Here is a 12,502-nt window from a genome sequence, read left to right as displayed (position 1 = left end):
ATGGTTACAACTGAATAAGGTATAATAACTTACGTTGCACATTTCAATATCCAAACACACTCACCTGAAAAGAAGGCACAAAAAATGTCTCCTGCCCTTGGATTACATTTTGTTGACAAACTCATCAGACAATGCTGTCCCAACGACCGATTCACTTCCTCGAGGGACTTGGTATCTGAAAACATCGAACCAACACATGTGGAAGCACATTTATCAAAGCTCGAATATACTCACAATCCGACTGGGAGGTTATTTAAGAAAAAAATCGACTATATAATATTTGATCGACTAGTTACAACCCAAAAATTCGAATCCTAGTCAATTCGTACAAATAGGGTTATTCTCCAAAAAAAAACAAAAAAAAAAAACTTGAATGTCAGGAAGGCATCTCCAAAAGGCTTCACGGCATTGACTTGTACATGAATTTGGCAGGTTTTAGGTTTTCGAATTAGGACTATTTCCATGATAAATCTCACATTCGAATAGGGGGATTAAAATTCGAATGTGTGAATTTTGACACCAAAAAGAAAAACTGAGAATTCTAATTTACTATTCGACACTTAATAAATCTGTCCCTTAATGTTAGAATAGCAAAAGGCATCTTCACTGTATTTATATGTATTTGTTACATATAGGGATGGACTGAATCCAGGATTCAGTTCGGGATTCGGCCTTTTTCAGCAGGATTCGGATTCGGCCAAATCCTTCTGCCCGGCCGAACCAAATCCTAATTTGCATATGCCCAAAACAAGGAAGTAAAAAAACTTCCCCTTCCCACCTCTAATTTGCATCCAGCTCAGGATTTGCATATGCAAATTAGGGTTCGGATTCGGTTCGGGATTCGGCCGATTCTTTCACAAAGGATTCAGGGGTTAGGCTGAATCCAACATAGTGGATTCGGTGCATCCCTAGTTACATATTTTGCTGCCTTTGTATCACATGAATGAGACTTTAAGCAGGTTTACACTTGACAGTAATCTTTAAAGCAGCCCTCCCCAAAATGAATACCCTCTGTTCTGCAAGTTATCCAAACATAGCTTAATGGACTCTTTAATCCACTTGTGTGCATCAGTAAGTCATAGACATAACAAAATGTATCAGCTCAGTTAATCATACGCTTTATTAGACTTATTGTTTTTTTTTTTTTTAAATGTGCACTTACTGAAACATCTAAGCTGGGCTTAAATGATGAAGTAATAATAGTATAAAGTCACTAAAGCAATTCTGCTCTTAGAAGCATTTCATCTGGTGGGCCTGCTTTATCCTCCTTTATATGTACAACTAACAAAAAACTATTGTTTAATGTGCGTTAAAAGTTATAAATATTGATCATTTTTGCCGATAGGTCTGCTTTTGCAAGTAGTTTTTACTTGAAGGTCCTAAACCCGACTGTTTTGCCAATCTCACTATCCATTCTCAAACTTTCAGAATTTCTAATGCTTTAAATGCTAACGACTACTGCACAAATATGGCTGCCTCCTCACAGAGTAAAATGGAGGAACAGATGGGTAATGTAAAAGCATCAGGTGGAGTCCTGCGCGGGACCATTTTTTGAAATCTGTACCCGACCTGCACCCACAATTTGACCCGCATGTTACCGCTACCCAACCCGCAATAGGCCAACTAACCTTCCACCCGGGAACACACGAAACCGGAAGTGACGCCACATAGACCAAAAGTGCTGAATCTTCCCAAAAATATATAAAAACAGTAACAACCACAAGGGTGGGAGAGATCAAGCCAGCACCTTTGTTGGGTACCCATCTGGGTTACCTGCAGACTGCCTGCACAGCCAAGGAACTTTTTGCCCGAAACCCGACCACGGGTACCGGAACCGATGCAGGACTCTAGTAATAGGCCGACTATTTGGAAAAAGTCATAAATTGCATTCAAAGACAATGTTTTATAAAGGTTTAATTTATTTCCTTAGATAATATTATGTAAAACTGGCGGCACCTACAACAGGTCAGATTGTGTACCTTTCTCGTTACAGAGTTGGCAGTAGAATTCATCAGGACTGTAGAACATGCACACAGAAACATCAACATTGCATCCAATAGGCAGTTCTACCGGTGTCCACTGTCTGCGTTTAGTACCTTCAGGAGAAAAGGGTAAGTGTTTGCCTGAAGTCTCACAGTTTGTTATACAATCTGTAAGAAGAATATTCAGGGTTTGGGGCATTAAGCATGACTTACAGCTATCGTCCATCAGTTCTCCACCAGAGCAAGCTACAGCACAGCTTGACCCTTCATCCACAGCTAAGCCTGCTTGTATGAGTTTCCTAGCAATGTCCAGCTCAGGATTTACAGATCCATCCAGCAGCTGCACCATCAAATGTTCCTCAGTCTCAGTAGCAACTCGAACAGCTATCATCTTGTTTGCCACAAGAGATGCCATTTCAGTTGCGGCTTCCTTGGTCCATTTCTTGGAGGTGGGTCTTACCCCTACAGAGATAAAACAATGGTTTGTGCTTGGAGTTCCAACATCCAATTTTATTCAGAATAACAAGAGGTCACTCACCTGCCAGGCTGCACTGAATGGCTTGTAAAGGCAATGCCAGCATTCTGGCTGGAATGGGACGAAGCCTGGAGACAGGCAAGAGTTCCAGATTCCCAAAGTCGACATATCCAACTAGGGCTGAATCTTCTGACACCCTGTCCAGGACAGTGGCTCTATACCAGCGGTTGTCTTCTGAAGACAGAATAAACGAATGAAGCTTCATATTGATTAGTAAGTGACAAATGCAACCAAGTCCACACTCCTATGTGTTTTTATTGTGATAAATGCAGGGCGCTTTCCTTTGCCCATTCCAGCTACTGTTACTTTCCTTTAGCTAACTGTGTGTGCCACAGCCACCTGCAGTCTGTCATGTGTTCAATGGAACTTTACATAATTACGTGGCTCAAAAAGCCCTACAAAGTGATATTTGTTTACATTAATTGTGCAAAAAATAGTCCATTCCCTATCATTTCTCCTATTTCAACTATTGCCAAAAATGTTTTGATCATTACAGCTTTTTTTATTTAAAACCTAACTAGAATAAAATTGCCTCTGGTGTTTTGTGTTCTGTTTTAAGAAATACCACTGAAGTTGAAATCTATCAGAATAAACGAATGTATTGTTTCTCTGCCTGCAAATTGTTACGTGTATTACTCATTTGTGGACCTCTGTTGCTGGGGCTCCATGCCATTAAAGCTATACTGACACGTTCCTATAAAAATCATAGGTTCTTGTTCGTATCAAGGAGGTGCTGCATGCCGAATATTTTCCTCCAAAAGCACCTCCTTGATACGGACAAGTTCCTATGATTTTTATAGGAACGTGTCAGTATCGATTTAACTGAGATTCACTCCTTAACGTGTATAATGAACTATATTCAGTAATAAGAAAACCATGGCTAGATTTATATAATTTTATCTATATTTAGAAAACATAGGTGTCTTTGTACCTGTAAACAGAGCAGCACAAATCTCCCCAGCAGTTGGAGAAAATCCCGGGCTGACAGGTGCTGCTTTATAATGTTTTTCCATGCTCTCCATCAGCTCTGCCAGTTGCTCTGTTTAACATTTTGGTGAAAGCTGGTATGTTAGTCCAAACAAAGGTCACCAAATACAGGAGAAACATACATTTCTAAATTATCCTTAGTTGAATCTACCTCGCTTTCTATCATTTCTGCCCAAGGAAGGAACAATGGTGCCTGGACATAATCATATATGGCCAAACTGCACAATATTCATCTGTTTTCAGTATGATACCATACAATTTGGGCCACAATAACTAAAAAGTTCTGCCCTCCTTAGTATTAACTTCAACAGTTGGTCCCAAATCTAAATAAATAGAAATCTCTGCAAAAACAAGTGGCTCCAGTGGCCCCTGTGTGCTTCATACATGCATCCTGCATTTAAGGAAATTGTCATGGGAAAACATGTTTTTTCAAAACGCCTCAGTTAATAGTGCTTCTCCAGCAGAATTAAAAGAAGATTTTTTCATACCTAATTTTGAAATCTGACATGGGGTTAGACATATTGTCAGTTTCCCAAGTGCCCCCAGTTATGTGACTTGTGCTCTGATAAACTTCAGTCATTCTTTTACTGGAAGTTGGAGTGATATCACCCCCTCCCTTTCCCCCCAGCAGCCTAACAAAAGAACAATGGGAAGGTAACCAGATAACAGCTCCCTAACACAAGATAACAGCTGCCTGGTAGATCTAAGAACAACACTCAATAGTAAAATCCAGGTCCCACTGAGACACATTCAGTTACATTGAGTAGGAGAAACAACAGGCTGCCAGAAAGTAGTTCCATCCTAAAGTGCTGGGTCTTTCTGAAAGCACATGACCAGGCAAAATGACCTGAGATGCACCTACACACAAATATTAAAACTAAAAAAAAATACACATGTTGGTTTAGGAATGAAATTTTATATGGTAGCTTGAATTATTTGAGCTGTAAACAGAGTAATTTAGTAATAAAAACGACACCATAAAAATCATGACAGAATCCCTTAAAGGGTTACACCAGTGTGCAACCTGGTAAATGCATAACATAGAAGGTATTTGTGCAGTGCTGCTTTACTGCACCATTGCAAAGCCCTTGGAATAGAGAAATTAATTTACTCTTGGGGATAACAGGAAAACAAAAGGGGTATTGTATGGAAGGCCTTAAAAATTAAACTCATATCCAAAACAAACTGCACCAAATCTGAGGGGTGACACCTACCTCCATTCTTCAATTGCTGGCAATAGAATCTGCTCGGAGTCTGGATATCTGTGATCACTGCATTGAAAACATCTCCTACAGAAACGGAGACTGCTTTCAGTGTTGGTGGAAGATCTGTGGAAGATTGTTCTGGTTCTGCAGCTTTGTCCAAAATGGAATCTACCGTTAAAAACAAAGAATTATATTCTGGAGCAGCAGGGAACCCATTGAGATTATAAAAAATAGGCATGAGTGCTTCCATGAGGCGTATAACTTGCTGTATTTACACGTGGCATGTGAGCTTTCATATTTTTGGACAAAATGTGGTACTAACTCCACAATTTTTATAAATGTATTTAAAAAAGAAGGAAAGTAAGCTTTGTCAGAAAGGTCTATATAAATACACCAGTAAACCCTCAAAGTAATGCTGCTCTGAGTCCTCTGTCAAAAGAAACAGCACATTTCTTTCCTTCTATTGTGTACTCATGGGCTTCTGTATCAGACTTCCTGTTTTCAGCTTAAAACTCCAGGGCTAGGGCTTGAGCATGCTCAGTTTGCTCCTCTCTCCCTGCTATAATCTGAGCCCAGAGCTATGAGTGAGCAGGGAGATATGAGTGAACAGGGAGAGATTGGCAATAAACTGCCTCAGTAGCTTTCCTTCTTCTTTAAAGGGATTCACACAGGTTGCATTAGTGCACTGGAAGTTTTTTCCTCTCTTTTGTAACATATCTATATGAGCCAGATGATATGGATGAGGATTGTTCCATCATCTGCTAGTTTGGTTCAGAACTGGCAGCCAATATCGGTTTGTGTGTGGACTTGAAGTCTGAGGGCACATGGAGCAAAAAGCAAGCATTGAAGCCTTGAACACGGACAGACTTTTACTTACAGACTATTTAGAAAAGTACAGACAGTTAACTAACTGCATGGCGGGCTGTTTTTTTAAACTCAAAGTTTCAGCCCTCATCTGCATTCTTACTTGGCAACCCACTCACCTTCTAAAAATGTGACCATACCTGTCAATAAAAGGACAAAAGCAAAGGACTGGCTCCCTCCAGACTGAGTCAGGAGGTTAATGGTCTGTGTATGGTGCTCTTGGGATAAAAGGATTAAAATCCCAGCGTTTTTAATTTGCTTAATGGTGCCCATAGGTCACGGACTGATAGGATCACTGACCCCCATGCAAGCGATTGGATCAAGCCATTGTTGGTCCAGCTTGTGGGTGACAAAATCAGACAGAGAACTTATCATCTGGACATGAACTGACCTCAAAGTCTATGCCTAGTGTAGTTGTGTCTTGCAGGTAGTCCATACACACAAATTAAGAACCCTTTATCCTGTGCTTGGACTACAGCTTGCAAGCTTTGGTGTAGAAAGGCTGAGGAGGAACACAAAGTAATTTGGGGCAGTTACATATGGTTATAAAAGACTACTTTTTGACACATACACGTCATTGTAAATTCATTTGCACTGGTTGCTATGGGCCAGGAGCCTGTGACCATTGTTGGTGAGTGTTTTATTAAGCAACATCAACACTTTGCTCAGACATAGTGGCCCTTATGGAGTGGGAGACTGTATTTTAAATGTTTTTTTCTTACTTGTTATACTTCTTTTGGTGCAATTTAGATCTGCCTGAAATATCAACTTTCAGTACTCTTGATTAAAACCAGGGTCTGGCGTGCGTCAGTGCCAGTTACGATTTGTGTATTGTAAAGAAAAGAACCCCTTATTAATCAATTTATTAAAATATAATTTCTTAATTAAAGTTAAATATCAAGAATCATTAGTGCTGTATGATTAGACTCTCAAATATGAACCAACTGTATATTTTACTAATATATCCACAAAACAGTCCACAAAACAGTCCACAGTGATTATCCGTATTATTGGTAATCTGATTAAATTGATACAATTAATCAAACCTCTTTGAAAAAGTTAAAAATTTTAAAGTGCAAGTGCTCAAATATATAAATAATTAATTGGACTTAAGTCCTTCATTTTAAAGTGACTTGTGCTAATAGTTGTTAATCCAAAATTCACAATGATTAGTGCAATTAATGACCCTCTTTCAATTAACCGGAGTTGCTTATGCTCACATAAACTAATAATGCATTAGACTTCAGTCCTTAAAGGGATACTGTCATGGGAAAAACATTTTTTCAAAATGAATCAGTTAATAGTGCTGCTCCAGCAGAATTCTGCACTAAAATCCATTTCTCAAAAGAGCAAACAGATTTTTTTATATTCAATTTTAAAATCTGACATGGGGCTAGACATATTGTCAATTTCCCAGCTGCCCCAAGTCATGTGACTTGTGCTCTGATAAACTTCAATCACTCTTTACTGCTGTGCTGCAAGTTGGAGTGATATCACCCCCTCCCTTTCCCCCCCAGCAGCCAAACAACAGAACAATGAGAAGGTAACCAGATAGCAGCTCCCTAACACAAGATAACAGCTGCCTGGTAGATCTAAGAACAACACTCAATAGTAAAATCCAGGTCCCACTGAGACACATTCAGTTACATTGAGAAGGAAAAACAGCAGCCTGCTAGAAAGCATTTCTCTCCTAAAGTGCAGGCACAAGTCACATGACCAGGGGCAGCTGGGAAATTTAGAAAATGTCTAGTTCCATGTCAGATTTTAAAATTGAATATAAAAAAAATCTGTTTGCTCTTTTGAGAAATGGATTTCAGTGCAGAATTCTGCTGGAGCAGCACTATTAACTGATTCATTTTGAAAAAAACATGTTTTCCGATGACAGGAACCCTTTAATTATAATGTGGCTTGTGCTAATAAATTATTAAATAGTAATCAACCAGTAGTTCAATTCAATTATCCTATGGCTCAATTCATTGTTAAAGATTGGACAATGAAATATGTAGATGGTGGAGTTGTCCCAAGAAACTATCAATTGTTTTGCTATCTATGGGACACCACAAAGATGGAGGAGTCAGCAATACCTGGGACTCGTATTTTAATCTTCACTAACTGTTGGAAGACTTATCTAAAAAACTACAAATAACAGGAGGCTTAGAGAGGAGAGATTTTTTAGAGAGAAAGTAATGAACAAGCGTTAACTAAAACCAACCACCATTAGCTCAATTAGGCATAAAAACCAAGGTTAGGAACAGTGAGGATAAAATAAAATTGTCCGTAGTATTCTAAAATATGTGCCGATGAGTGTTTCGCTGAGTAGCTTTGTCAAGGCTTTGGTATACTTCTTTATAAAGTTTGCTATGTTATCATTAACCAAGTGGTGCTGAGTAATTGCATCTTTTTCTTTTTCCCCCTAAAAAATTAAATTGAGACTGAGCAAAGTTGTTTTAACAATTTGCCCTTTTCATATTCTGAAAGAAACAAGAGAGAAAAAGGTCTGATTATGTCCAAGATTCAGTTTAAAGGTCACAACCAGCCTCCTCCTTAAAATTCCTGTCTCTTCTATAAACAAAACTCCATCCTGCCACTTAGAGCTTTGATTCATCTAGCATGCCAAAAAAGAATTTTTATAAATAAACAAGTTAAAACACAAGTATGACAGACCCCGGCACATTCATTCTGCATGTTAGTGGCTCCCCCTTGAGGTCAAGCTAAAAGAAAACAGTAAAGCAATTCATCAATTGACTCTAGTGCAGCACACGTTTTGCTCTTTCCAGCTATTGCAGTGGCATTTTGGGCAAAAGTATTGGGGCTACAGAGAAATGGAGATTTGTTGGACAGCTTTAGTAAACTGAGCTCTAATGTTTAACACTGCGTAAAAGGGGAAATAAATATTGAGGGGGATACATGACAGTTGCTGCTTCCTTTTTGGAAAATAAACAGCAGCTCCCATCTTGTTCATGGCATGCATTACAGATAAGAGAATCTCATACCAGGATTAGACCAGGATCAATGAGTAATATACATGTATGAAACCCAAACCTCTTATTTCAGACATCATTCTCAAAGGAAATGGGATTATAAATTAGTAGCAATGTGACTAGTGTATTCCTTTGACTGTCCTACCAAAAGCATTGTCTGCTGATTGTTATAGACATATAGGCTTGGATTAGATGTCCAGCAGTATGCACAAGTACATTCTTCTTCTTATTATTATTAACACATATTTATATAGCGCCAACATATTGCATAGCGCTGTAAAGTAAATGTGATTATACAACTAAATCACATGAAATTATATACATAGAACATATGGAGTTACATACATCACAATCAATACTGGTACAAAAGGTGAGGAAGGCTCTATGCAGAAAGAGCTTACACTCTAAAGGGAAGGGAGTAATACACAAGGTGTGGGAGTGGGTAAGATTGAATTAAGTGGGTGAGAAATGTGGTACTGTATGTGGTGTTGCGTTTGGTAGTTAAGCAGAGTGAGGGGAGGCTTCTCGAAAGAAGTGCGTTTTAAGAGATTTCTTGAAAGCAGAAAGGTTGGGAGAAAGTGGGACAGACCGTGGTAGAGAGTTCCATAGGAGGGGTGCAGCCCTTGCAAAGTCTTGAATGCGAGCATGTGAGGAGGTAATGAGAGAAGAGTTGAGTAGCAGGTCAGTAGAGGAGCGTAGTAAGCGATTGGGTGAGTATATAGAGATGAGTTCAGAGATGTAGGGTGGGGCAGAGTTATGAAGTGCTTTGAATGTCAGGGTCATTATTTTGAATTTGATTCTGAAAGGTAACGGAAGCCAGTGCAGGGATTGACAGAATGGCGAGGCAGAGGAGGAGCGGTTGCTGAGGTGTATGAGCCTCGCAGCAGTGTTCATTATGGACTGGAGAGCTGACAGTCTCTGGAGGGGGAGGCCAATTAAAAGAGAGTTACAGTAGTCTAGACGTGATATGACGAGAGAGTGAATAAGAATTTTGGCAGCATCTTGGGTGATAAATGATGGTATTTTGGATCTGTTCCTTAGGTGGAAGTGACATGATTTAATAAGTGACTGGATATGAGGAGTGAATGACAGGGCAGAATCTAGGATAACCCCAAGGCACCGGGCCTGGGGAGAGGGGGTGATAGTGGAATTGTTAACTATGATGGATACTTCCGGGATGGTACTGGTGTTAGTTGGAGGAAAGAGAACCATTTCAGTTTTAGAGAGGTTTAATTTAACCTAATTTAATTTAAGTTCTTAACAAGAGAACTGATTTCTTACCTGTTTCAGAGCTGCTCCTCTTCATCTTGCTTTTAACTTCTGGAGAGAAGCAATAGCCCTTATCAAACAGATATTTACCCACACGTTCACCTGGAGTGGAAGACACAAACATCCAATGAGAAGCTCTGATTTGGATCAGCTTATCTCTGAACCCAAAAAGAAATGAAGAGATTGACATATTATCTTTGGTGAGTTTAAAACAACAGTAACACCAAAAAATTAAAGTAATCAAAATGTAATGTACAACTGGTACAACTGGTGTGTTTCTATCAGAAACTATACTAGTTTATATAAACAAGCTGCTGTGTAGCCATGGGGGCAGCCATTCAAGCACAGGATACACAGTAGATAACAGATAAGTACTACTATAGTTTATATAAACAAGCTGCTGTGTAGCCATGGGGGCAGCCATTCAAGCACAGGATACACAGTAGATAACAGATAAGTACTACTATAGTTTATATAAACAAGCTGCTGTGTAGCCATGGGGGCAGCCATTCAAGTACAGGATACACAGTAGATAACAGATAAGTACTACTATAGTTTATCTAAACAAGCTGCTGTGTAGCCATGGGGACAGCCATTCAAGCACAGAATACACAGTAGATAACAGAAGTACTACTATAGTTTATATAAACAAGCTGCTGTGTAGCCATGGGGGCAGCCATTCAAGCACAGGATACAAAGTAGATAACAGATAAGTACTACTATAGTTTATATAAACAAGCTGCTGTGTAGCCATGGGGGCAGCTATTCAAGCGCAGGATACACAGTAGATAACAGATAAGTACTACTATAGTTTATATAAACAAGCAGCTGTGTAGCTATGGGGGCAGCCATTCAAGCACAGGATACACAGTAGATAACAGATAAGTAATACTTATAATACTTGTATACTACAGAGCTTATCTGTTATCTGCTAAGTAACCTGTGCCTTTTCTCATTTTTACAGCCTAAATGGCTGCCCCCATGACTACACAGTAGCTTATTTAAATAAACGATAGAAGTCTTTCTAAAGCAAATAAAAAACTTTTACCAATGCAGGGCAACAGTACATTCGATTTTAATTACTTTAAAATGCTTTTATATTTTGGTGTTACTAGAACAATCACTGGCCAAGTCATTATCGTTGCCTAGAATCCTGGCTGAGTCTTCAGGACTTCTTTTGTATCTTGTAATAAAATCATTGGGAATAAACGTCATTATATTTTCCCTTTATCGTTATCTAATGGGAAATATTAAAAGGGGAGGCATAATCTCTTGTTTAGTTCCCTAGCTTCTATAAAAACAGACTGGGTTTTGCAGGTCTTGACTCTATTGTTGTAGACCCTCTGGCCAGGCTTCTTTTCCCCATCCCACAGCCCTCCAGTAGTGTTGTAATCCATTACAATGAGTCAGTAAGCAGTTTAGTGGCCCAATATCAAGGGGGGGGGCAAAGAACGTAAAAATGCTCAATAATGGAATTATATATGCATAGCTTAGTTAACAGCCCCCTCCTTATGTATTTACAGATTGTACATATAACATTATGCCGGCATTAGTATACCCCTGTATTAAAGGAGTGGTTCACATTTAAGTTAACTTTTACTATAATGTAGAGAGTGAATTTTTTTTTTTTTTTTATTATTTGTGGTTTTTGAGTTATTTAGCTTTTTATTCAGCGTTCTCCAGTTTGCAAATTCAGCCATCTGGTTGCTAGGATCCTAATTCCCCTAGCAACCATGCACTGATTTGAATAAGAGCGAATTTGAATAGGAGAGGCCTGAATAGAAAGATAAGTAATAAAAAGTAGCAATAACAATACATTTGTAGCCTTACAGAGCATTTGTTTTTAGATGGGGTCAGTGACTCCCATTTGAAAGCTGGTAAGAGTCAAAAGAAGGCAAATAATTAAAAAAACTAGCAAAAAGATATAATGAAGACACATTGAAATGTTTCTTAGACTTGGCTATTCTATAACGTACAAAAAGTCAACTTAAAGGTGAACCACCCCTTTAAAGGGGTGGTTCACCTTCCAAACACTTTTTTCAGTTCAGTTGTTTTCAGATTGTTCCCCAGAAATAAAGACTTTTTCATTTATGGTACTTTCCATTATTTATTTTTTACTGTTTTTCTAACATCTAAGAGGCATATTTATCAAAGGTCAAAGTTAAAAAAAACTTCGAACTTTGAATTAAAAAAGACCAACCGAATGGTGCTCGAAGTTTTTTGGGGTCGAAGTGGGCCGAATTCGGCCTACTTCAAATTGTACGATCGTACTTCGATTCAAAGTTTTTTTTAACTTCGACCTTCGATCTCCCAAACTCCCCCAAGTGCCTCCATACAGGTTCTTGGAGGTCCCCCATAGGCTAAAACAGCACTTCGGCTTTTAGGTTGAAGTTTTAAAGAGACAGAACTTCAAAAAAATTCGACCTTCGAATTTCAAAGTTTTTTCAAATTCCAATCGAAGTTGGACTATTCCCTAGTAGTCGAAGTACACAAAAAATAGCTTGAAATTCCAAGTTTTTCAATTCCAAACTTTATCTTCGACCTTTGATTAATCTGCCCCTAAATGTAAAGTTGAATGTCGGTGTCTCTGGTGTTTGAGTCTGAAAGCTCAGTAATTCAGGTGCAGATTCTGTTTAAATTTTGCAACATTTAGTTGATACATTTCTCAGCAGTATCTCT

The 12,502-nt window shown here is 38.7% G+C and overlaps 1 protein-coding gene across 1 annotated transcript in view; it reads right to left on the bottom strand.

Moving 5' to 3' along the window:
• tdrd1.L (tudor domain containing 1 L homeolog) overlaps positions 1-12,502 on the bottom strand; it is a 51,019-nt gene that overhangs the window by 16,245 nt on the left and 22,272 nt on the right. The window contains exons 11-17 of the mRNA XM_018224982.2: positions 9,836-9,925; positions 4,719-4,877; positions 3,449-3,556; positions 2,521-2,691; positions 2,196-2,444; positions 1,980-2,096; positions 65-175 (exon numbers count right to left, since the gene is read on the bottom strand). Coding sequence (XP_018080471.1) covers positions 65-175; positions 1,980-2,096; positions 2,196-2,444; positions 2,521-2,691; positions 3,449-3,556; positions 4,719-4,877; positions 9,836-9,925 — 1,005 coding nt within the window. The remainder of the gene's footprint in view (positions 1-64; positions 176-1,979; positions 2,097-2,195; positions 2,445-2,520; positions 2,692-3,448; positions 3,557-4,718; positions 4,878-9,835; positions 9,926-12,502) is intronic.

Source organism: Xenopus laevis, chromosome 7L (assembly GCF_017654675.1).
Source record: "Xenopus laevis strain J_2021 chromosome 7L, Xenopus_laevis_v10.1, whole genome shotgun sequence".
In the NCBI taxonomy this organism is placed as follows: domain Eukaryota; kingdom Metazoa; phylum Chordata; class Amphibia; order Anura; family Pipidae; genus Xenopus; species Xenopus laevis.
Note: the sequence above shows the minus strand (reverse complement) of the source record. Positions and strands in the feature narration are given on the sequence as shown.